The following is a 27,274-nucleotide window of genomic DNA, read 5'->3' as shown; positions in this document are numbered from 1 at the left end:
GAGAGGAAGGGTGAAAATTGCCTGTGACATATGTATTTATAAAGTAAGTTAGCTCCCCAGCACCTTGCACTGGCTGGAAGTGCTGAATATTGGGCTTAACCCCAGAAAAAGGGAACAGCACAAAGCAGGAAGATGGGAGGCGCTATTCTAGACACTGTCAAAACACTGAAGCCCTATTCGTTGGTTGTTTTTGTGGATATCGCTTTCACAGTGCATTCATTGGATAAGCCAGCAGACAGGTTACTGCTTGATACAAAGACATGCCATACTGGACGTCATGTAAAACTGTGTATGCACCCTTCACAATGATCCAGTGCATGTAGTAAATGCATGCAGTGTTAGTAGTGCGTTATGCATCTTAAAATGTGAAATTCAAGGTCATGTTGACTGAGCTACAGGCTGAAAAAGTTAATAGAGCTCGGGTTATGTAAAAAAGGTAGATGTTTTTTTTTTCACGAGACCTCCAGCCTACAGCATGCAGGAGTCAACTGTACATTACATGTTGACTACCTCTGGAGATGTCTGAAAGCGATAAGCAGCCCAACTGTATCAGACCAGCACAGACTTGTACAACTCACTGCATTGCAGAGGCTTGTACATTCATGGCAGGGCCCTTTCTGCTGGCCAGTTTATTGTTGACATACCTATGGCAATGCCCCAAGGTGTATAGGAGTAAACATTTTCAGGTCCATGGCCAATGACTGTCAGGATGCTATCAAACAACCATGAACATCATGTGTGGTGCCGAGGTTGCTCACTATCCAAGCTATTGTGATCCGCTGATTACCGAAGTCACTAGGGAAGAAATATAGGAACAGGACAAGCTGGCGCATTTCATTGATTAGAAGTGCATGGCTGGTGCAACTACATGCATTACTTTTGCCAACATCATGTTGAACAGATCTTGAAGTGCACCAGGGCACGTGCAAAAGGTTACAGAAAAGCAGACAGGTCAGTACTTCACTCACAAGTGAAAACTTTTATTTAGCACAAAGAGGTGGTTTCGAAGGCACTATAAAGATCTCCGGATGGTCAAAATTAATCCGGAGTCCCCCGCTACGTGCGTGCCTCATAATAAAATCGTGGTTTTGGCTTGTAAAACCCCAGAATTAAATTCAAAGAGGTGGTTACACAATTTCTTGTGCACACACAGCAGAGCATAGAAACAATTAAGGTAGATCAACAGAACCATTAGTGACAAAAATTAAAGTTACAATGCATATATATACATATATATTGTGTTAATTATCAAGGTAGGTGGACTTCTTATTGTGCAAAGTGATTCCGACTTGACTGACACACGCTTCCCCCTTTTCTTCATATGGTATGATTCTACGAGCTCACAAGTTAGCTAATTTTGATGTCTGAAAACAGTCTGTTTTCTTGAAAACAAAATAGCAACCACTATTTTTGCAATTTTCCAAACTTTCCCACATACACTTCTGCCAAGAAGTATAAAACCAGCATTAAACTTCAAGCCTGGTCATTCTAAGTTGTTCAAGAGGGGAATAGCGAAAGCTAGCTTTATGTCCGCATTACAAAAGGATTGCTTTCACCTTTTGAATGAGAGCTTTAAGGGCTAGGTAGGAAAATTTTATGATGCACGTTAACCTGGAGACATACTCACTTCCGTATGTAAGAACTTAGAAAAGGAAATAAAAGTTAGAAAAAAAACGAGAACGATTTTCAAAAACAGCATGTCAAATGACAGAGAAGAAAAAACAAAAAACAGCACTCTCTCCGTATGTGCAGAACATGGCACATAACTGGAAACATGTTGGTGCTAGGTATCAGACTGATGTCTTGTTTACCGCGAAAAATAACCTTTCATGTGTAAGCGTGGGCATTATCAGAACTAAAGAATTATCATTTGCATTGTGGAACATTGCACCAAATTTGTCATATGTGTATCTGGTGTAATATACATGGTTCTCCTCTCTTCCAGTAAAGTGTATGTGGGACAGTCCGGATGGTGCATCAATAATTACCTCAGGGTACATCACGCATTGTTAAAGCATCAGGATCTTCACATCTTGCTCACCATTGTAGAAACCATGGTTGCTATTCTGTTTTCAAAGAAACAAATTATTTTCAGACATTAAGATCAGCTAACTCGTGAGCTCGTAGAATCATAGCATGTGAAGAAAAGAGAAGCATGTGTCAGTCATGCCACAGTCACGTTGAATTACAAGGAGATTGCGTATTCTGATAATTACCATTTTAGTGCAGTTTTTTGTATTGTGAATCACTGGTGGTTCTGATGAATTAACCTGTTTCTATGATTTGCTGCATGTGCACTAGAAATTGTGCAACTACCTATACAGTCATTGTGTTCAATAAAAATCTTAATTTGTGAGTGAAGCACTGTCTTGTCTGCTTTTCTGTAACCTTTTGTATGTGGGCCGGTGCGCTTCAAGATCTGTTTCACATGAACTTTAACCAACCAGCCTGACTCGCCATCTTGTTGCTGCCAGTATATATTCACTGAGAGAGTTGAGAACCAGAGATGTAAAATTTCATGAAATTTTGTGGGGCGTGAAAAAAACTGGTTTCTCTCATGCTTTCTTTTTCAGAAAAATAAGAAAAATTGAAAAAAAAAATGATGATTGCACACAGAGCTGTTAAATACCTGACACATTTATTTCTCTAACACTGAGAAGAATATAACTGCCACGTTATTGCATCACAAAAGGCCCAGCTGAGCTTCTGGTTTCAAAATCTAGGCACGATATCACGTCAAGGCATTGATTTCACATCAAAGCATCAAGACCAATATTTGTATCAATCTGTGTCTGATTCATTTCCGCTTGTCGCGTCGATGCCTCGCTGTGCAATGGACAAAGCCTTCCGGACATTGAAGTTCGAGTGCACGTACACAAGTTTTTGCACACGATCCACTGGGAGCCTGCTGTGTAGCTTGGTGTGCACATTTCCAAACTCGGACCGATTTCTTTCACATGCTGCAGAAGAAGGGGAATCTGCAGTACGCGACAGGCGAGGGGGCTCAAGGGCTGGTGGAAGCTAAGTCCCTGCCCTACTTGGATAAATCTAGGTGCTTCGCAGACTCCCAAACTCCTCCTTTCAACCAAACTTTTAGATACGTCGAAAGGAATCGCAGCATAACAGAAAAATTCTGCGGAGAAGCTCAGTTTTCTTTTCTTTTTAAATATTTTATCCTGGTAGAGAGAGAGAAAAAAAACTGTCCCCCCCCCCTTTGGAATTTTAAATGTTTTTTTCAACCATTTACATCTCTATCAAGAACACCTGCTGTTCCTGATTTGGGCAGTGCCACTTGTCACTGTGCTTGTCAGCATAAATGACAAGTAAATAGATAGTGTCCAACATACACTACCATGCAGGATCACAACAGAGCTCTTTCCTAATCATTTACTACTAGTACTCTTGTGTTTTGCCTTTGCCCAAATGGAAGCATTAGTTATTGTTCAAAATGCCAAGTCCTAACTGCACATATTGGCACAGTATGATGTCATGCAAGGTCATCACTGAAACTGGATGGTTGTTATATGCCTTATGAAACATGACTATCGTGCCATTATGCTGGTGTACCACATTGAAGGAGAAAATGGTTTAACATTTAAGAAAAATGATATTAGGCATCAGTTTATCATACAGCTCAGTGTCGCATGCAAATTATAACAATGGCATGCTTTCTGCTTTATATAACATTTAACTAACCTTATTGAATACTGCCTTGAACTGTCTTCCCTTATCACCCTCACACATCAAAAGTATTTGTACTTGCCAAAAAAAAAAATATCGATTTGCTGCTCAACTTTCAAAGGTGCAGATTTACTGGCAAAGGGCAGAGAAAGGCACAGTGCATGCCAACAATGTTTCTAGAACAGCTGGAGCTCTAGCATTTCTGCACGGTACATCATCATCACTGTGAGAAGAAATTGGTTGTGCCAGTAAGAGACAAGCAGACACCTGCCAGTTGCACTTTCCACGACACCTCTTTATTGCAGACGAGAGGTAAAAATTCAGAACACAATTATACCTTCTGTCTCAATGACAGCATCACCATAAAAGACAGCAGCAAACACCCCTAACAGATCACTTCAGTTTTTGCATGTACATCTTGCAGGTGCAACAGCCATTACGGTCTAAAAGCATTAAAAACCAATAGCTAAAATAAGATTTATGGTAAAAGTATGTTTCTGGACGATGCAGCAGGACATTGGCAGACAAGTGCTGTATGCTGGTCTGTCCTGAAAAACACATAACGATGACAAAGTTGATGGTAGATTGCCTTGAAATGCATTCAGGGCAGCTACTGTTGTTATGCATTAACACTCCACACCCAGGCGTTAAACTAACCTGCATTACATAATGCAAATTCAGTTTTAAAGCTTTTTGTGTGCAAACAAACAGGGACGAAGAATAGGGGCAACACAAGGACGAGCGCTTCGTCCTTGTGTTGCCCCTATTCTTTGTCCCTGTTTGTTTGCGCACAAAAAGTTTTAAGATGAATCTGTTCCAACTAGGCCGACTCGCAGTTATGCTAGTTCAGTGCCAAGTTTCTGCATCAAGAGCCTCAAATGCTATGAGTGCTATTTTACGAGTTAAACATATCAAAAAGCCATGTGAGGGTAGTGACCTTGTAACATGAGATGGAATTGCCACATTGGACTGATCAATTGGCAAGTTTATACACAGACCAATTTCATGTTACAGCACTGTTAGTGATAAAAAAAGCGACTGTCTCTGCCGTTGATACTGCAACAATCAGAAATGGTTGAGTGTTTCATGCACATCACAGCAGTCAATCAAGAGCCCAAGGAGCAAAACGTTTGCCATGGCAGCATGTATTATACTAGGTGCTTTTTTTTAGAGTTAATAGAATTTTAAGAAATGACCTGTGACATATAGCACCAATCTACTCATTGAACTGGACTGAATGAAAAGACAGACATGCACAACAAATCAAAATGCATAACTAAAAATTAGCAAAACGTTACTAATCATGTTCACCATTAACTATCTTTGGGCAAATATTGGAATTAATGAATTGAAGCCAATGAGTTCTCGAGGCACATCCACTTGGAATGAATGTTGAAACTAGCACCAGTTTGGAGATAAGTGCCATCAAACTTCCAGTAAATATGCACTGTTCCAGTTAGGTTTCTAACAAAATGCCTTGTAATGCATTGAAGACTATAAAACTTGAATGCCAATATATTTCATTGCACAATTTCAAAGCACGTGTCATTCTCAGAATTGGTTCCAAATGGACCTGCCTTGCGAACTTACCGGCTATGATTCATAAATTGCAAGACATGCCGCAACGCGAATAACTTAAATGTTTATTAGCAAAAATTTAGGTAATTAAGAGAATTATGCATTTTGATTTCTGATGCAAATGTCTGCTTCTTAGAGCAGAATTGTGCTACAAGCCACAGGACATGTAAGAAACAGTGCATCTGCCATCATAAAGCTTCCGAGCAGGCTTGGTGGCACTCGCATACAACTCATGTTCTGTAATATGTGGATCAGTGGTTGAAAATCCTCAATGATGTGTCGTAGGGCCCTTTCTCTCAACAAGCGGGCACCTTAAAAAATGCTGATGCGTTACAACAGATTGTTAATATAATAGACTCAATAAATCCTAACACATTTACAACATGCTGGATGAAGAGAGGCGAGCCTTGGAACTCCCAAGATGTGTGCAACATAAAACTACACCACAAAGTGACTTTCACAATTTCAAGAAGTATTCTTACAGTAAACCACAGCAGCCATGACACAAAAAATTTAAAAGAAAATTGTTGCTTTAAACTAGCAAGATGCTGCATTAAAAGAAAGCGTTAATGTCCGATTGAATGCAGCTGAGTGGTCCTTCATAGTTTTGTGCGGCATGTAATGTACCATAGCGGTACGTGCTGCCTGAGCCAGCAAGCAGCAGCAACCTGTGGTGCCAACACCGCATGCCACCGACAGGGCATTGCCCTCTCCCCTCATGCAACATCTGGAGTGCTACTGCAGCAGCAGGTGTTCTCTTTCAACTGCCTTGTTCCGTCGAGGCGCACTCGTGCCATGGCATAACAGCCAATGGGAACTTTGTCGAGGCACGCTTGTGACGTGGCGTCGCAGCCAATGGGAATTTAGGTTACACAGCACCTAATTACTGATACAGGCACTGGCTTTTTTGCTCAATGAGCCATTTGACACTTTCGGATCAATAAAATAAAGTCAAGGCAAATGTTTTAGGTGGCACAATGTACAAGTAGGTAACTATGAAATTGGCCAGTGATATGCACTGCTGATATTGCTGTTATGCATTTACTGCCATGTATGGCTCAACTTATAAGCTGCTATGTGGAAGCAAGTAGGTACTCTAGGCATGAAAGGAACTCGTGTTGTGTGGAAAGATATTGCAAATATAGTAAGCCCCCGTTAAAACAGGAAAATATTTCTAGATGTGCAGAAGTATTGAGATAAGAAACCCGCTGGCTGCATGTAGACCGCATGAAGAGAGAGAGAGAGAAGAAGAAAAAAGAAAGAAAGACAAAGAAAAAGCTGACGCTACTACTTTCTGCACACCTTAGCAGACGGCCATGAGTGATGTGGAATGTGTGCCTCACTGTCATGCAAGCATGATGAAAGCATCCTTATCAAGCTGCGATCTTGCTGAAACACTGTGGGCTCGCATGCTGGCTTCTTTTCACGCCGGCTCAAAAGTGCCGATCACCTCGCTCAAGGCCAAGATCAGTATGCTGTGAACACATTGATGCATCACTGACAGTGTCCTAAATGAGAGGGAAAAAAATAATAAAAGATACTTCGGATTCCAGATTACCACTACTGCAGAGGCTACAACAAAATGGCAGGAAGCAGCCGAGAAAATGTGCAAAAGTGTCCACCTAGTGGACATGTCCATTTCGTCTGCTACCGAAGTGCTGGTTGGCTGGGGGCGCTTGTCTCCTACTGACACATACCCCAGCCCAGCCAATCACAATCTCAGATTTAAAAAAAGGAAGGACTTTGACACGAGTGTACAAACAGTGTTAACAGACACTTAACTGGAAACATTGATAAGGTCACACTTTCCAATAGTTGGAGGATGTGCTAAAATCTTGGCACATGCATGTGTACCAAGAATCATATCGCACTACTTAGCCAGTCTGATGACAACTGGCATTGCTGCTCGGTGTCGCAATGTGCACATGGCCTCCTGATCGGTCTTTTTTGTCTTGTTGAGAAGTCAGAACTACTGCATACTGCAGCCAGTGGAGCCGATGCAGCGTCCTTAGTGGCCGCATGTGTTCGTATCAAACTCCCCAAAGTGGAAAGCAGTTCGCTGCAAGCAAATTCTAGCACTTTGTTTGCTAACAGAACTTGACCAGGGCCACTGCAAAATTTGTATCACTCTGACGCTCATATGAGCTGTGATTATTTTACTGAGATTCTACTGTATTTCATTTTTATGCTATTCATTCACTTCCGAAAGTAAAGGCACTCACACTTCTTGGTTGTGTTAAGTGTTTGTCACTGCGTTACCTTGCAGCGCAGGTCTAAGATGCAGCTCACAATGGTATGGAACGTCATGCTTGAATCTCGGGATGTCTTGATAGATGCAGTTTGATATGTATGTATAAAATAAAACCTTGTTGATACGTATTCATTTAATAAGTAATTCCAGTTTAAGTATAGTCGCAATGAACCCCCCATCCTGTTGCCATTGAATCTGATGTATTGGCTGACCAATATTGACTTGACGCATGCTAAATGGTTAGTGCGTAGTATGCGTGGAATCAGGGAAATGTGCGTGCAGACCATAGATAGCGAAACTGCGGCACATAGATCTTTCCCGGAATGCAGTCGCACTGTTAGATATGGGGCTGTTTCCTGTGCCTACTTCGAGTTCCCCAGACCACATCGAATCGCAGCACAGCTAATTGAGAAGTGCACAAACACGGAAAGCAGATTCCAGAGGAGCGCATGTGCAAACAAGTTGAAGGCCCCCACTTCGTACGCCGCCGGTGGAGCTATTCAATGCTTGACTCTTCCAGAAAGCGAGGGGATAGCCCGGCACTGTTCCAGGTAACGTGAAGCCAGACGGCTGTGATGTACCGGGAAGTCCTGGCAGCGACGCACCAGCCGCCTTTGAAGAGGGCATTTGCAAGCCAGCGGGGCTGTACTGCCGAGAGTAGGGAGCCCTCGGACAATTGGGGCCCAAGCGTCCCCCCCGTCCGTCTTTGAAGAGCGCATTGCAAGTCAGCAAGGCAAGACCACAGGGAGCCGCCGTGTGTGACACTGCCGCACGGGCGCCTACCATTGGCCGAAAATGGCGTCATCTGAGCGGACTCTCCCATTGGCCGAACATGACACGTCTTCCAGTCCTCGAAGGGTTTAAAAGACGCAGACCGGGAGCAGCAGAGGATGCCAGAGCATTCTAGAGCATTTCCCTGAGTCACCTCTCTCGAACTTCTTGCCGCGGGCCGCAGCGTCCGAGTTGCTGCCGGCCCGTAATGACTGTACGGCTGTTACTTGACTCTCACCTCTCTGTATATAATGTAAAATAAATCCACCAAGTTTGTTTTCATCTCCGAAGTCCATCCTCAACCCCTACAACTGGTGGCAGCGGTGGGATAGTCCGACGACTCCTACACCTGGTTGACAGCGGTAGGATCGTCCGACAACTGCGCTTGTGTGAAACGCTTGTGTGAAGCGCTGGTTTGAGGAATTTTTGAGTGCAATTCCCCATTGTTGTATTTATATTGTTTCGTGAACTTATTCGTGTACCACGCTGCTAAGATCTTGTTTAAGATCGCAGTATTTATAAATAAATAAACTCTTACACCACCGATACTGACGTCAAAATATGGTGGCTATGACATTTCCTGCGCCCATAGTTTCTAGCGCTTCTATGTCATCATCATGAATGACGACGTGGATGACGGCCCTTCCATATCCGATGCAGCTAGTGCGTTGCCCGTTATAAGGGAATTTGCAGAGAAGTGAAAATCAGATTTTTTTTAGGCCTGCTTGCAAATAAAGCTTGTCTCTGTGTGTGTTTGAGTGAGAATTAACATGTCTTTTTGGCCAGTAAGCCGATAGCCGCTCAACTGCCATTGTCAGTTAATTACTGAATCGCTTAGTGCATACCTGATTGATGCTCCCTGTTAACTACTTATTAACAAGGTTTTACTGTAGTATTGCTTACAGACATTTACATGAAATATAGAAAGAGATATTGCCAGTGCTTGATACACGTCGGAAATATCCAGACATTGCAGGCTCAACTGTAGAGCACTGGTCACTATTACTTATTATTAGCATTATTACTTATTAAAAACAGCGTAAAATAGGCATACAAACAAGAGGACGATACAAGCGCCTTGTCTTTTGCACTGTTTTCAACAGAGAACAGGTGGGACGACATGAACTTACATCATAAAAGAGTTGCTGCATTCACATGCTTTCTAGTCAGCGACCCCATGCACTCGAAGCTCAGCAAGGAGGTTGTCCAGATAAGAAGGGTCCGGAAAACCATGCCCTGTGTGGTTGGACCCGCACTCAGTCTTGTGGTGAATCTCGTTCCATGTCACAGTGTCTTGCTCTCCAGTGGTGGTCGACTGTCCAATGGTGAATATGAGCCTCCGGTCCCAGGCATCCACCAGAAGCTTCAGTGCCTGCAAGAAACCCCACCATCATGATTTGAGGTTCAGCTTGCTGATGCACAATGCTTCAGATGGGCAAGCCTGATATGGGCAAGACTGATAAAACTCGTAGCAAGCAATAGCAGGGACACACTGTGATATTTTGAAATTTGTCAAGTCCTCTGTCAGTACTAAATTTATTGGCATATGTGAAATTTTACCTTCTCCAATTTCCTATTGTTAAATGTGCAAGATAAACATAACCTCTTCAGGCACCAATTGTGTTGGTTGAAATCTCAGTTTTAACACAGTTCTTGCAACTTTAGCACCATTAAAGACACAAAGCAGCAGAACATATCTGGAAGCTGGAATTTTTCCATAAGCTTTTTTATGTCCACAAACATAGACAGCACACGTGACTTTTGAAGAATACATGAGGTGTGGGAACCATATTGGTTAGTACAGAATCTGATTGAGAAACAGCAAGCCACTTCTTGAGAAACAGCAAGCCACTTCAGAAATTTACCCTGGCAAATCATCACTGTTAAAAACAGCATAAGCAGAGAACACATTACATGGTGACAAACCAATGTTGCAGCATACATTCAGGCGTTTATAGTGTGACACTTTGCACTAACACACTTGGAGCACATTAATCAATTTTGGAGCACACGTGCAACCAAACTGTCTTGAGATGTGTACCATTGTACACAAGACGCAGGAAGATAAAGAAAGGGTACAAGAAATGATTAACTACTGTCAGAGCACTCATAAAGCACGCACAAAAAAAGCACCCAAGAAGACTACGAAAGTTTAACCCTATGAAGGAGTGTTGCGTACAGGCAACACAACAGAAAAAAAAAATTTCTTGCAGAGTTTTGGTTTTGTGTAAGTTGCCTTCTGTTAATTTGACCTAGCGGGAATAGGGAAAATGATCGAATTACCTGGTGGGTTGAATCAAACACGATGCAGAAAAAAAACCACATAAACACACTGCTGATTAATTGGCCAGTATTTTCCCTATTCTAATGTGCCCCCAAATCAAGCGTACACCTACTTGCTATGTGTCCAAAGTAGAAAATTAAAGTAGAACATGCATTAAAGCTTCTAAACAAAGTAGAAATCTAACATGCACCCATTTTTTTAATAAGCAAAATGGGGAAAGGTCTAGTATGTGTTGCACACTGGTGGCCGGCTTCCTAAAGTCAGTGTCAGTGCAATACATCTGTGTTACGCATTGAAGCATACAAATGCGGTGAAGGCAGTTTTGGTTTTGCGATTTATTGCAGCGTGCAGACAATTTTCGACCAAATTTTTCAGCAAAAAAGAAAGGGGCACACATCACATTAGAATTGGGTAACTAGTGTAATCAGACATTGTGAGCTACGTTTATGTCCTGTAAATCCTCCTAGGGCCCGCCGGAAATAGGCATTTTTGATGGGTGATTGACGTATGTTCAACACATTCGCTGTCCCCTAGGCTTTGCCGAGACAGACATTGGCACTAAAGGAGCCGCTCTTGGGGTCACCATAGGGGTCATGCACATGTGCGCTGACTGGTCAAGATCGAATTATTCTGCAAAGTCCAATCTTAGGAACGAAATAACAAACGTTTGGGCCAATAAAAATGTATGGGCAGCGACCAGGACCTTCAGTCAGAATCGAAATAATAGAAAAATGTAGTTAACCAGAGTCGAATTAACAGGAGTTCACGGTATATAGTTTCTCACCAAATGTCCTCGGCCAACAGTGAATGACAGGCAGCAAGTGTTGTTTGTTGCATTAGAGCAGGAACAAAGGATGAGGAATAAGTCTGGCACGTGACGTGACTTTTTTTTTTTTAAAAGCATGGTCATAGGAGAAAGACCGATGCAAGACACCTGCCTGCAGTGGTATCACACCAATAATGTAGAGGACATGCAATGTACACCTCTCTTTCACATCTGACAAGAACTCTGTGTACAAGCTCCACATGCAGCCATAGGTGGCTAGGGGTGAAGCTCGCATCTGCCTGGTTTTGCCGACCTTAATTGCTTAAAAAGTTCCTGCAAAATATAGATTTTTAAAATTTCATTGAACATCCTTATTCATGTATTTTACATATTTCAATTAAAATGGAACATTTATGTCCAAATTTACTGTACAGATTCCATGACCAACTTGGTGAAGTTGGCTCACCAAGCTAAGCAGAGCTACCATGGTTCTGCCCATGCTCAGCATTCCCACACTAAGTGCCAGTGCTTATGCACCAATAAGGAATAACACTGAATGCTATCATAGTGAGACACTGACTTGACAGCCCCTCATGGAACAAAGGACACAAATAAAGGTATGTACACAAAGCTGCATGCATCCTTTCTCTTACGCCCTTAATCTTTTTTTATTCAAGTCAACGCGTTCAAGCCACAAGCCCGAACTCTCAAGCTATCATAATGACACACCACTGAATCTCACAATGATGGCTGTTATGTGTGTGGAGCTTTCTGTTTCTTGTGGGCTCGCTAGGCTGACAGTTTGGACAAACGAACCTCCAAGACAATAGCATGTGTTGCATGCACAACGGTGTGAAATTTGGTCCAGGCTGCCAGCATCCATGTGCACGTGTGATGCATCTCACCTTTCGGCCTTGATCATTGTTGGGCAGATATCCATGCCTAGGGAATCCTCTCGCAGTGTACGGCATGCCAGGCCGTGGGTGCTCTGGTCCTTGAACTCCAGAAGGGATGTGGTATGTGATCTGAATGGTGCCACAGCCCTCATAGCCAGGGAGTGTGAAAGGCAGCACTTGAAAGTTCATGATACCTGGTGGCTGGTTGCCCTGTTTCACTCCATATATGGCCTTGCACACAGGACACTGCAGGTAGCTTTTCTGCAACACAAACATGCAATGTGAATTGCGTGTTTCCTTGTGCAATGTGAATTGCACAATGTCCTTCCTTTGGATTAGGACAGAACAAACTGAGACAACTGAACAAAAAAGAAACACTGAAGAGTCGATCGCAAAGCATGAGTGATCCACAAATTGATTCCTAAAGAAATGCACTAAGTGAGAGACAGTGACATGTATCCAGCAAGTTGAGCCACTAACATAAGCTAGTTGAGCCAGTAACCACCTTAATTTATGCCTATACAATTCAAGTATGCATGAAGTAGGGCTCCGGAGGATACCAAAATTACTTTTTCAGAACACCTGAATTTTTCAGAGCTCTGTTTGGCAGCTCCTGAGCTAGGACTTGCACAGCGGAGGAGCTGAAGTGGTACCCTGCAGGCCCAATAACAGTAATTTTAGAGCATAAGACTGTGCTGATATGTTCTAATAACACTAAAACAGTGTTCTCCATTATAAGGAGAAATGGCACATTTTTCACTGCATCAGAGAGACCTAGAATAATAATACAGGTGGTAGTAATTACAACAATTTACACTATGTGACGTAGCTTTTGAGCATACATGCCATTTTCCAGGCACAATAAAGAGAACAAACAAAGAAGCCAATGAGTAAGGTAGATGCAAAATGCGAAGTTTCTTCAGGGATCAATTTTACTTTTACAGTTGACCTCCGTTAACCCTTTTAGTGTAGAGATTTTTCTTTGACCTGACGCAACGCCATGTCGAGTTTTTCTCACAGATACGTATTATAAAACGAACACAAGGGTTTAATTTTGGTTATGCAGAAAGGAAAAATGACATGGATAATGGCAAATGCAATCTTGGTACGGTCCTCGCATTGCTGTTTGACAAAAGGAATAAAATGTGCAGCAGACTCAAAAACAGAATTGTTCTCAGTACTTTTTCGTGGCGACAGGATCAGAATCCGACACAGTTGAAGTGGTCTCTTCTTTGGATGACAAGCTGTCATCTTCTGAGATCGAGCCTGACTCATATACAGAGTTGAAACAGCCACTGATTCAATCAACAGTTGAAAGTCCCACGTCAAGCAGCCATTTCAAAGAAATCATGAAGCAGCACTCAAGAAAGGAGTGCTTTCATTTATTCGAAATCAACCAGATAAAGCAAAGAGAGCAATAGATGAAACAGAGCAACAGATGAAAGAGATACGACATAGGGCAGAGACATCCTCGAGGAAGCACACCGATGAAAGGAGCACCTTCAGCACTGGAAAGAAGGCATGCTGTAGAGAACACAACTGACGGACGTTTGGATGAACGGACACACACACACACACACACACACACACACACACACACACACACACACACACACGCGCACGCACGCACGCACGCATGCGCACACACACACACACACACACACACACACACACACACACACACACACACACACACACACGAAAAGAACTTCTATAAACATATGACAGATGGCAGAAATCTGCAAGAGTGGTGGCCTTGCACTACAGTGCGAATATTTGAATGGAGAAGCGCCACTTCAGTGGTGTACAATGTCTGGGAGCTAGAGCTGCCCCTCACATCTGCAGACACGTCTGCTCCGTGTGGTGAAACCGCACTCACGACGGGGCAATGTTCTGCAGCCAGTAACAAAAACCCACACCGAGCTAACCGAGAGAGAGGGGAAAATATGCTTATAGAAATATAAAATACATGGCAGAATCGCCTCGGGGCTTTCGAAGTTCACGTTACTGCGCACATCTACGTAGGGATTGTACAGGTATGTCAGCGATGTGGCAAGGCAGAAATGCAGAAACGTACTAGTATGCCAGCGACACTGAAAGGGTTAGTTTGACCCTGGTGAGCGTAACAAAATCACTCGAATTAAATAAGAGGCAGAATAACACCAAATCGCACCGCTTATTCATTTAGCAGAATTTGCTCCCACTCAAGCACATCTCCAAATCAAACGCACACCCACTTTTTAAGGGCTCAAAGTATAAATTGTGCGTGCACCTCAGCTTTTAGCAAGAAAAATGTAGCATGCCTCCGATTCTGGCAATAAAGCAAAAAAAATAAAAAAGGCAATACCAGTGAACTTTGCCTTCACAGAATGGAAATTTATTTACTTAATGTCCATAATCATCACTCCCACGCAGCACTTTAGCACTTACTATGTACCGCAACATGGCCTTCGTATGGTTCATAGCACGCTTGATATTCTGCATTTATTAAACGACTCCACAACAATCGAAAACGAGATGGTGGCCCATGCCAAACCACTTCACAGTTAGTTCTGTGAAGCATATAATTCTCCAGAATGCCAGGAACACACGACATGATTTATCATCGTTAGTTTAACATGTAAAACAACTTCTCGTTTGAATGCACTTTTGCAGTCTGTGGGGATGCACGACTCTCACACGTCCCCTGGTATGTTGTTTTCTCGCATAGCTCCCATCTCCTGTAATCCGGCTTCGCCATGTGGCTTTACTGCTGCGGTCAGTATGCTTGCAGGTTAGTATGAAAGATGGCACGAGTGTTGCTCTGCTAACGCCACCTAACGGCAGGGTTACTTAGGCGTAAAAAGGAGAAGGCGCTTCCTTTTTGGCTCAGGATCAGCACGCGGCGCGGACGATCTGTGCATGTGCTGATCCATGCTTCTGCAAGACTGTCTCACTAGGCCTACCTTGGAATGGGCGAACACGATCATTTGAACGCATCACCGTTCGCGTCACCGTATGCGCAAACAACCAGGCATTGGTGCCCAGCATGGGGCGAACATATTCGCTCGTTATTCGGTCATGGTGAGTCGGACTTACGCGATTTGTCCAGCGCCCATCCGCATGTTTTGTGGATAGCAACTCGGCTAGCAGGCATTAGTCTATGAAAGGTGCAATAAATGCCCTTGTGATTGTTTGCACTACCGTGTTGTTGTTCCTTTGTTCCAAGAGCACGGGTGAGAACCCCACATGTCAGACTCAAACCGGTGCATTGTCGTCGTCATGCTATGCAAGACCTGGCTCTCTCACCACCAATGGCCGCAGGCAATGGCGATGACACTGGCTAAGCTGACAGTAGGCTATGAAAGGTTTTGGTTTCGTATCGGACTGCACTACCCAAGCATTTTAGGATAAATTTTTTGGGGAACAAAAGAAGAGAGAGAGGAGTGCGTGATAGAATTGGGTGAGTACTGCAATATTTAATTGTGAGCTATCTCTTTACCTTTAAACTCCTTTTAGGGAAGACCGCAAATAGGTGTTTTTTGCCGGTAGATGACATGTTCAACACATTTACTGTACCCAAGTGCCACCAAAAAGATGCTGTCGCTATTTCAGTCACCAATGCTGTCACCATAGGGGTTTTGTGTGTGCACAATGATTAGCCAAGCTCGAATTATCTAGCGAAGGCTAATTTCAGGATCTAATAAAAGTTTGGTCCCATAGAAATATATGTGCTGGCCAGGACCTTCAGTTGGTATCAAATAAACCAAAAAAATCTACTTAGCCGGAGCTGAATTTTAACAGAAGTTTACTATACTGCAATCCAGGACATCATGATTAAGACAAGGCTTGGTATTAATATGGGCCATAAATTTTGTTTTGCTTTTATTAAACTAGAATGACTAAACTAAACAGTCTTAGTTTTCTTTCACAGGCTTTCTGGTGGAATAAATTGGCTTGCTCAGTGATGAGCATAACAAAGCACCAGAAAAGCACAATATGCCACGTAGTTTAGACATCATTTGACAGCCTGCAGATTTTTAAAGTTTGAATGCAAATTGAGTGAACTATAAGACCATCAAACAATTGAAAACACTGCTTGTTACTCGAACCATGAAATGCTTAAGTGTCACTAACAGAACTCATTCAAGTGTTCACACAGTCTGTTTTTCCTAAAAAAATAGTGTTCCCACACTGCCTTTGCTGTCACTTTCTGTTGAAGCATGGTATGGCATCATGGCAATGTGCAACATACTGTCATCAAGCCCCACCAGAAAGCAATGTTCATGTATAACTTGCACCTGTACTTTGAACTTTCAAGAATGATTAAATTTCTAGAGTGGGTTAAATGCAAGAAAATATAATCTGTCACAGTGACAAGTGTGACAACAACCAAACCAAATGCAGACTGGTCATCAAGCAGATGGAGGGAGCAAAACAATGTACGTATTATAACATTGAGGATGTACTACTCCAGTGGTTCAACAATGGCAGTAACTCACCTTTGGATTGCTTTTATACATAGCTGCAAGGCAGGCATAATGGAAATAATGGGTACAGTGGGAAAGGCGCACCACCCGGCCACAGCTGTTGTAGGATGAGGAGGCGACCAATGGCTCACAACAGATGCTGCAATCCTCCTGAAAGAAACAACAAAATTGAGAAACAGTACGTGACAAGCAGGGTTTGGAAAAAAAGGAGGGGATGAGAGAGCTCCCTGGGAGAGGCATGATGTTACTTTGATATGTAATAGGTGTTACTGCAAAAGCTTTGAAGTAAGAAATAACAATGGCAAGACTTTGATGAAAGCCAAATTAGTGTTCCGATAAATTTTGGGTGGCTGTAGTTTAATGTCCTGGAGGTATGAGAGGCACCATGATGGAGAGGGCACTCTAGATTTACTTTGACCATCAGGGCGCATACCCAATGTGTAGAACACGAGTGTTTTTGCATTCTGTCCTCATCGAAATGAGGCTGCCTTGGCTAGACAAATGAACCCCCATGCTCATGCTCTGCAAGCTGATCAGTTTTATTCAGACAGGTTCGGTGAACCTTCCTATGCTTTGACACAATGAATCCCTCAGCATAGCAATAACATTGATTATCACTTCAATGTGGGTATAATGTAAATTTTCAAGTTCCCTCATAAATCAAAGGCACACAATGTTCGAAAGCTGCAATGTGGGCTTTGAGGGTCAGGCTCCAGATCAATTTTGAACAACCGGGGTTCCTTGAAAAAAAAAAGTTTTCTTTAAAATGTGGTTTTACATACAAAAACCACGATCTGATTAGGAGGCATGCCGTAGTGGGGGACTGAAGAAATTTGGACCAACTGGTGTTCTTTATTGTGCACCTAACTCTGAGTACACAGGCGCACAGGCGTTTCTGCATTTCGCCCCCATCAAAATGTGGCCGCCATGGCCAGGATTCGATCCCGCGACCTCTTGCTTAGCAGCTCAACACCACAGCCACTAAGCAACTATGGCGGCTAATGGTATTCCAACATCTAGGTACATGAGTGGCTTTATGTTTAACTCCCCTCCTTAATGCAGCTGTCCTTTCTAGGACTTCGTGCTCAGCATCTGAATTCCATATACACTGGCTTGCATAGGCAGTTGCTGCATGCTACTTATGGATGAAATTGAAATTGAAAGAAAGGGTCAACTTGGTAAAAACTGTAATTTCAATTTGTGGGTGAATATAGTTGGCGAAGATCACCCTTGATCCACGTTTTCTTTTTATTAGCAGAGTTTGCCATTTTTATATTTAAACTACGAAAACAAAGAAAAAGGTTGACAAGCTAGGTTGGTCGTTACAGGAAGGGTAGCATTCATTTACTAGAGGGGCAAAAAAATTCGTATTTCTTGTGAACTGTACAGGTTCAGTTTATAGAATAGGCAGTTATTCAAAGCAAATCAAGTCAAACCTCATTATAACAAAGTTACATCTGATACAAAAACACCTTCGTTACATCAGTTTTTTGTTATAGGCATATATTTGTTACATGCTGATATCGCTGATAAACATTTTAGATGCACTTTATTATATCCAACAAATCATATTATACATGTTCACTATGTTGTGGTTAAACTGTATCAAACACTGTTTACAAGTTTAGGGCAATAATGTGTGGACTACAAGCAATTTTAGAAAGAGTCACTGTAGTAACCATGGTCTGAGTCAGCTACTTCCAAGTGCTGGACGTTCCAAGCAGCTTATGTTCGCAAAGACATGTTGAACTAGCAAAAATGAAAAAGAATAATTAAATTATTTTTCATCTGAGGAGAAAGTCTGCTGCAATGACTTACTGCTGGAATTGTTCCCGTGACATCAATAATGTGCCTCGCCAAGAACTCCTCAGGTTCAGGAGTATCTGCATGAAAACGTGGAAACTTACCCGAGGTGAAAAGAAACAGTCCCTTCACAACACAAGCATCACAAACGCTCCAGAAACAGTCCTGACAGTGCCTTGCCAAAAAAGCTTTAGCGACCTTAACTTAACTGAAATAACATTGGACTTGCCTCTACCATTAAGAGGAATATCAAAAAAGAAAATCCGGGACTACAACAAAGGCGACTATAACAAAATGAACAAAGAGCTCGAAGCATTTTTCAATATACTAGTTTTATTACCGCCTTTCTTCAATCAGTCTGTAATTGAGAACTGGGCACTCTTCAGGGACAAAATGTCTTTGCTTATTAACCAATGTATCTCATTTATCAATGATAACTCAAACCCTTGGTTCACCAAATCTTTTTGCAAACATAGAAACAAGAAAAACTGTTTGTGCTGTAATGCGAGGTGCGCTGGTACACCTTCTGCTTGGGAGCACAAACAGTGCTTGACCAGTTATTGTTCTGCAATATGCATTGCCAAAGATAAATATTTCCATAACGGTTTGCCTTCCCTTTTGCAAAATAATTCAAAGAAATTCTGGATCTTCACATCCCCTGACCAAGGTACTAACGAGTGATAATTTTTGGATGAAAACAACCTTATCTCAAATTCTGAGTGTTCTTCTACATTTAGTATATCTTTATCATCTGTATTCACTCGGGAAGATCATTCCTATGTGCCATATGTGCCTGAACACAACTACCAGTACATGCATTTCATTGAAATCAAAGTGGATGGTATCGCATGTCAAATTAAGTAGCTTGAGGCACCTTCATCAGCCAGTATTGATGATATTAACACTTAGATGTGAAAAAATACCCTTTTCACATCCAGCACCATACTATACATCTTTCAACAGTCACTGTCATCTGGACAACTGCCAGACAACTGGAAAATTGCTAAATACCCATTTTTAAATCCAGAAATGAGAATCCACCTGAAAACTACCATCCGATATCCCTCACATGCATCTGCTGTAAACTTTTTGAGCATATAATCGCCTCCCATGTCTACAATCACATGGAAACTAACAATTTCTTTTTTCCAAACCAGCACAGATTCAGAAATGGTGTGTCACGCAAAACACAACTACTGGAATTTACTAGTGACCTTCATTTCAACATGAACAATGGCCCACAGACAGATACCATCTTTCTTGATTTTGCCAAAGCTTTTGATTGTGTTGTCTATTGCCACCTTATTTCTAAATTATCTGCCCTTCAATTAGAATTCCTCACTTTATCATGGCTTTGGAATATCCTCTCTTCACAAGCAGTTCACAACAGCAAATAAGTCTTCCTCTCATTCTTGCTACGTCTATTCTGGCATTCCACAGGGCAGCATTCTAGGCCGGCTTGTTTTCTTGATCTATATATAAATGACCTGCCAAATAACATATCAAGTATTAGAATCTTTGATGATGACTGCATTATACAGCCCAATAAGCTGTCCCGATAACCATTTGATTGGGACCAGCTGATCCTTCAAGACGACCTTAACATTATCTCTAAGTGGGCTAACACCTGGCTCACGACCCTAAATACAAACAAATGTAAAATTATTTATTTGGGACGTAAGCGTGATGTTTCCAGGTTGTCGTACCACATACAAGGAGACAAGCTGTCCCGGGCATCTTATAAATATCTCAGCATTTACCTTACAATAGGCCTCTCCTGGTTTGATCACACTACTACTGCCTGCAAAAGCCTCGAAAGCATTGGGGTATTTGTGCTGCAACCCTTGTCACTGTCTCTCTAATGTTCACAAATTATCCCATCTAACTTTCGTCCACCCACAACTTGAATATGCCTCGTCTGTTTGGTTCCCTCCCGCTCATTACCAAATTAATGTGCTTTAAGTAGTTCAGAACAAAGCCGCCCATTACATTTCAAGAAACTATGACAGTCATTCAAGAGTGACTCAGCTTAAGCTCGATCATTCCCTTCAACCATTTGCTATTCGCCGTCGAATGTCTCCCCCATAACTGTTTCACAACTACGTCTACAGCAACAAAATATCCTTCGTTACAACTTGAACTTGAGCTTTTCACGTGATGCAGGCTACATAATCACCTAAGCTTCAAGCGCATCTTTGGTAACACGAACGCTTTTAACACATCCGCGCTTCCACAAGCCATCCGCATGTGGAATGATCTTCCTGGTGATATCGCCTCTTATACTAACCTAAATACGTCTCGCCACAAGCTTGCGGCACATTTTTTATTTTTTTTGCAATAGCACTGCAACATAGTTTCGTCATTTAAATTCTTAATTTGTTTATATTGTGATGTGTTGCATTTTCTTCTTCACATGTGCTAAGTGCTCTTTTAGTGCTTATTTCACAAATGTATTTATTTTTCCCCCCTTTTTTTCTGTTCACTTCCATTGGAACCTTGTTTTGTATTTTGCAATTTATTTTGATGTATTGTGTTTTGATGTTTTGTGTTCACTTGCTTAGTAACCCTGTTCTACCCCCTTTACTCAATGCTCTTTGGGCCTGTCAGGCGATTTTAAATAAATAAATAAATAAATAAATAAATAAATAAATAAATAAATATCAACAACCTGAACAAGGTGTCAGTTATACTTGCCAAGGTGTCACAAGCTATGTGGAAAGGTCTGAGATTCAAGAAACCACAGTTTACATTCTTGAAAGAAATGTTAAGCATAAAATATATTCTGTGGAGGGGCCATTGATATGTTGTTCAATTACCGGAGGCCCACCTATGACAAAGACACATATCCATGGGCTTAATGGCTCAAGAATCAAACCACAGGTGAGTGCTCCAATCATGGAGACCTCAAGCGATGACAAATGCGAGCACATTCCCTGCTAGGACATAAGCAGTGCATGTGATATGAAGGTCCAGTCGTAGCAAGTGGCAAGTGACTGGGTCCCGCATCTGTGGTCTTGAACAGCGGCACCACATATGGCTAGACTGAGCTAGTTCACTGCAAGGACTGCCTTAGGCCTAGACAGAGGAGCCCACCACTCCTTTCTCAATTACGAGTGCACACACGCTCTAATTACCACTGCCATGTGGATGTAGCAATACGTAAATAATTTGTGGGAATTTAGATCTCAAAACTGCACCGTCAGTGGGATATGATGGCTGTTGTAGTAGAGACGTTGAGATTAATTTTGTACTTGCAGGCATATTCTACACCTATCAGAATACAGTCACAGTGGCCGTGATGCAATCTCGTGAATTTATGGTCTGCAGCAGAATGCCAGTTAATAAGCCACTATGGTTAAGTAGCACATCCTCAAATCCAAATCATGGTTGCAGTGGAATTGTTTCATATACTGAATGCTCTGGCAAATGTAGTTCAATGTAGGTACAAAATGCTTGCATATTTTTTTTTCCCCTTTTTTTACGTTAAACAGCCAAGGGAATCAGCCAATAGAGACAATATTCTGAAACACCCGAGTTTATATACCTCAATTGGCAGGCTCGGCAATGTAACACTTCTCACTAGTATGCTAGAAATGCAGCTTTTCCCGGCATTGATGTCCACATCTAATGAGAATCCTAATACTACACACCTTCCACAGAATCGGTCCATGAATTGTTGGGTAGCTTTATGCCATCAAGAGAATTACAGCCCTCTGTCTTCAGACTCTTGGTGTCTGATGCACCTTCTGATGTACATGGAATTCCAGCAAAAGAAGCAGTATGGTTGCTTCTTCGTCCCTTGCGTTTTTTTGGAAAACTGAAATACAAAGGCGTAAACATGGCCAGTGATACACAGTCAAACCTCACTACAATGATTGCTGCTTTAACGACATTTCCGCTACAATGAAGTGTTTTCAATTCCCTAAGAGAGGTTCGTAGGAGTTACTGCATAACATATTCTCGCCGCAGTGAACTCGTCCATGTGCCGTTCTGCTTCAACGAAATTTTCTTGTGGAATAGTGCTGCGCTTTAGAATTTATTTATCACGTAGGAAGCAGAAACCTGAAAACCCTGCACATCTCGGCCCATAAAAAGATGTCAACGAAGTTGAAATAATGGGTTGGCCCCACCATGAACTGCCGTCAATCACTGCATCAGTTTCATATCCTGCAATTCTGCGAGTGCATATTCTGCGACAATCACTTTTGGTGATACTATTGCCTCAGCCGTCAGGTGCGCATTGATTGGCTGGTTGGGCACTACGTCACGCGAAGACAATAGTATTTGCCAAAAGTGACGGTCGCAGAATACGTCGCCAGTACACTGTACAAGGGTGTAGCCACTTTACTGGTAATTGCCCAAATGCGGAGGCCGCCACTGTTCGATGGTCAAAAATAACGTACAGCGCTCGATGGTGTTCGATGGTGTTGAGGATGGACCTCCTTTGCCGACAGCTGAATACGGCGCATGTAATACAAAGGGCCTGTACCGCAGCAATTTGAATGCGTATGGGACCACGCGATAACACATGCTCCTGCTTCGTTGGAATGGTCCTGCTGCCGTTGAGTGTATTCTTATTCTGCTGCACCTAACCAGAAAATCTTTGTAAGCAGCCCACCGACTATGGACAGCCACTGTCACTGGCGTTGCTGGGAGACAGCAGGCCTTGTGCTTAGTTTCATCAGCACTTTGATGTCCGGACAATTACGTCCTGTTTAAATGACAATATGGTTGCATTTATTGACGCCATTGATAGTGAAGAGCAAGCCAGATACAAATGGTCACTTAAGCGAAACCTTTCCCGTGTTTTGTCAATTTCGTTTTTGTGGGATTTGAGTGCATAGGTGCACATTAATGCTTTTCCCCATAAGCACTTTTGTTTTCATGGCCATGACAGTAGCGTCAAAAACACAGAATAAAGTTGGAGCTATTTTCCAGCTGTGATATCAGCATTCTGGTTTGTTGCATATTTGGAGTTAACATGATAGAAATGCAATGCACCCCAGTTAGGCCAATATTTAATGTGCACAAAGCACTACTTAACAGAACACGCAGACTGAAAGAACAAAAAGAAATCTGCAAAAGTGTAATTTCTGATTATTTCATTGTTTACACATGCGAGACTGTCAGAACATTAAGTTGCAGCTGCAAAACAAATGATCTTAAATTTCTTGCTAAGTACTCAAGAGTTAGTGAACTGGTCTCATTTTAGGCAGATTATCACACTAACCACTGGGAGATCCAGAAGGGGGGGGGGGGTTGCCTGTGAGACACACTTGCTGACAGTATTAAGCTTTCAGACCAACAGCCCTCCCCCATATTCTGTATGCTTTTATAAAGGCCCCCTCCTAGAGGCTATCCTGGATTCTCCCCTGATACTAATGCTCTTTCTCTTCAATGGAATTTCACAGAGTGAGTCTAATGTCATCTGCAAAACACAAATAGGCCAAATAATTTGATACTTACATTTGTGCAATCACTGTAACATCAGAAGAGTTGCTATCGCTTACAGGGGGCATCAATTCCATTGGGTTTGCTTTCCTGTTGTGTGACATGGTGATAGCATTCATATGTTGCTTACTTAAGACGGAATGTAATACAGAAAATATCAGAATGGCACACAAGCCTTTCTGAATGTACTTCAAAACTAGACAAGTCATTCTCCTTAGATACATTGAGTACTGAAATTCTCAAGCAATGGTTTCTCAAAGTGGGAACTGTGAGTCATAGGTGGTTTATGAAGGCACTTTCTTTTGTTAAGTGGTGAGCAATGACACCAATAATGAATTGCTCACTCTTTATGCCTTAACTACCACATGTAGTTTCATCATTTAACTACATGCAAAAGGTGCTGCCAGAAGGATAACGAAACTGAAGCACATTTAAAACAAATTCTACCAAATGGGTCAGAAAATTTTAGAGCACCTGCCGCATAGAATAATATAGCATTTCTTGTGCACACAAAATGGCAGTCAAGGGAGATCAGCTAGGTGAAAAACTAGTCAAACAATATATACATAAACTACTTCAATCTGTTTCAAGCTTTGTTATACTGTTAATTGAAAAATATTTAGGAGGAAATTGCATCTATAAACCCAATAAATGTAGGTCACATTATTCATTATTGCTGTTGGTAAAACATCAGGAGTATGGCGGAACCCCGTTGGGTAGGGATGAAACATGATGAAAGACGACAAAGTTTGTTGTTGATAAGTACTTTTTCGATTAGAAAGCAGCAGTGGGAACTATACATCTGAGAACTATCTATCCACGAGCAATCCTTTTTAGGAAAGTGGCACCTACATGACAAGGAAAAAGAAGCAAGAGCGCAAGTAAGGTGTGGTGAGAAATGGCTAGCCATGGTTCGAACTCGGGACTTCTCTACACTGGCGCCCTGCCGATGGGGCCCTGGCTATGCTGACAGCGCCCACTTCACTCACCTCCAGCAGCCATGCTGCCTGGACCTCACCTGGAGGCGTGTGATTGAGGAACACAGCAGCAATGGCAGCCACACCTTCGAATAGCTGTAGGAGTGGATTCAGGACCAGAAAGGCAAGGGCAAGGTGGGCTGCTTTGACGCGAGAGATAGTGAAGAATTGTACAACTATGTGCTGCTGCTAAATGTATGTGCTGGTTGATCACCATGAATGGGTGCTGTGTCCCAGATGAATGCTGCTATGGATCGCACGAATGTGCAACTGAGCAGTCGATTAATTGTTCATTATGAAGTACCCGTACACTGTTAATTAGCCTCAACAAAGTTCATACTGAAGACAGGAAGCAACTGCACGCTCTCTGCAATCAAAGCACCGGTGCTGCACCTCCAGACAAATCACGCAAGTGTTGCATCCTTGCTGGATGAGTCTGCTTGGATATGTTGCCCAGTGATCAATGGATGTGCCAATACGTTCAGGGAGCTGGGCAGCTTGAGAGCCTGTGGGCATCTGGAAGACCTATGCCTGGCATGGGGGTGTTGCTCATCTCACCTCCCTGCATCTGGTCACGTGTACCAGGAAGCAAACCTCCAGCCAGTGAGGTGTGTTTTCATATTTACTCTGCTACGATTCCACACCTCACCTGCAGCCTCAATGAAAAGGGGAGAGCACTGTGGGAACTATATGCCTGAGAACTATCTATTCACGGATGATCCCTTCTAGGAATATGGCAGCGACATTATTAGAAGCAAGCCATACAAGCATGGAGCGGCCCAAAAGGCTAGTCGGGGTTTGGACTCAGTACTTCTCTACGTGGCATATAACAAGCAGTCGAGGTCACATTTGATAAAGGAGGGGAAAATACTCCTCTTCAAGGCACTCTATACACAAGCAGTTTATTTTCTGACTTTTAGAATCTGGATTTGAACGACAGCTCTGAAGGTGAACCATTGATATGGATGTGAAAAGAAAGGTAAGAAATGTAGCAACAGCATTTCACTGTTTACCTTGACAGTTGTTTACAAGCTCAAAAGAATATATGTTGTGCACAACCTTTCGGGGACATTCAGGCTGACTCCTGGACATGTGATGGCGTCAGGTGCCAGTGGGTAATTTTTTCCTTCAACTCTTCGAATGACACGGCAGAAACTTGTGAAGTTGTTCCTTTGATGCATGGTTGTGAATTCCACAGTGTATATGCATTCAGGATAGTGGTCTTGCAAATTAATCTTGAGCAGCCCCTAAACACAATAATGATAGCATGAGAGGGAGAACATTTTGGTTTAAATATAGGCGCTAATACTTACACTAAACGTTCTCCATACATTTCAAAAAGACTAATGAGCAATTCACAAGAAAGTAGCCCCAATAATTCACACAAAAACAAGTTGATTACTTCATCATACCAATTCAAACACGGTGGTTGCTACATTTTTTCTCAACATTCGCTAATGCTGAGACTGACCGATGTCCTTGCGGCTTTTTGACTACACTGCTGTAACGGGACACCAGTGTTAATGTGATGAGGGCATTTTGACCACAACAAACAGATATCGCTTCTGAACAAGGGGCATCATTAAACAGATCGGTCTGGTAGGATGTTGCATGCAACTAATTTAGAAACGAAAATTTTACATACGTGTTCCCTGGCTTTTTCAATGAGGCAAGACAGATGCACGCTGTAAGGATACCACTTTCCGCTGTTCGTTCGCCATTCCCAGTTGACACCTTTCGCCGGGGCGCTGTCAAGAGGATATAGATTCCTTCGTACCGGGGAAGCAGCACCTGCAATTTCGTCACGCACCGTCACACTTACGACTGGCATCAGGCTACAGCACGTGTAGTGAAAGTCACGGACATGATCTGCGCTTACAGTGATCCTGTTCGTCGCCAAAGACTTGCTGCATTTTCACGACATCGACAAAATGAGCTTTGACACCTCTGCACGAGATGTCAATCGGTACTTTCGTCTCATCCTTGCTTTCCGATTTGATCCTCGCCCGTTCAAGCTTTTCGCAGGCGTCCGGCGGGTACGCCGTCCATGTTCCCGAGAAGCGAACGTATTCCCATACAGCTACAGATAGCGTTACAGCAGTAGCCATAATCCAATGTTCTCTGCGGCCTATTAAAACTTTATAAAATCATCCGCTAACGTTTAAAATCTTTCACTCCGCACACACGGCTGGTTTCACGGCCACAGCTCCCCCATCGCGCGGCTACCCTTGTTTTTGTTTGTTTGCAAACACTTGTCGATATCGATGCTAGCGAGGCTATCCTAATAGAAAAAGACAACATAAAATAATTTCTTAATGCAGAAATAAAGACATAAAAGAAATTTATT

The 27,274-nt window shown here is 42.4% G+C and overlaps 1 protein-coding gene across 6 annotated transcripts; it reads right to left on the bottom strand.

Moving 5' to 3' along the window:
* Positions 1-773: 773 nt before the first annotated feature.
* dx (deltex E3 ubiquitin ligase) lies at positions 774-27,188 on the bottom strand. Of its 6 annotated transcripts, none has more exons than XR_010563353.1 (11): positions 26,792-27,188; positions 26,573-26,718; positions 25,987-26,174; positions 23,966-24,040; positions 22,150-22,316; positions 18,515-18,579; positions 16,709-16,846; positions 12,237-12,488; positions 9,412-9,653; positions 6,562-6,767; positions 3,956-4,229 (listed from the first exon to the last, which is right to left on the bottom strand). XR_010563353.1 is itself a non-coding variant. In XM_065427459.1 (10 exons), exons 1-9 carry the CDS (start codon positions 27,033-27,035, stop codon positions 9,444-9,446), a joined length of 1,485 nt encoding a protein of 494 aa, XP_065283531.1. In that variant the 5' UTR covers positions 27,036-27,188; the 3' UTR covers positions 774-795; positions 9,412-9,443. The 6 variants fall into 6 exon arrangements, 4 of the variants coding, with proteins under 4 accessions (XP_065283531.1, XP_065283530.1, XP_065283532.1 ...); XR_010563354.1 differs by having other exon boundaries at positions 6,562-6,734; XM_065427459.1 differs by lacking the exons at positions 3,956-4,229; positions 6,562-6,767 and adding an exon at positions 774-795.
* Positions 27,189-27,274: the final 86 nt, after the last annotated feature.

This window comes from Dermacentor albipictus, chromosome 2 (genome assembly GCF_038994185.2).
Source record: "Dermacentor albipictus isolate Rhodes 1998 colony chromosome 2, USDA_Dalb.pri_finalv2, whole genome shotgun sequence".
Lineage (NCBI taxonomy): Eukaryota > Metazoa > Arthropoda > Arachnida > Ixodida > Ixodidae > Dermacentor > Dermacentor albipictus.
Note: the sequence above shows the minus strand (reverse complement) of the source record. Positions and strands in the feature narration are given on the sequence as shown.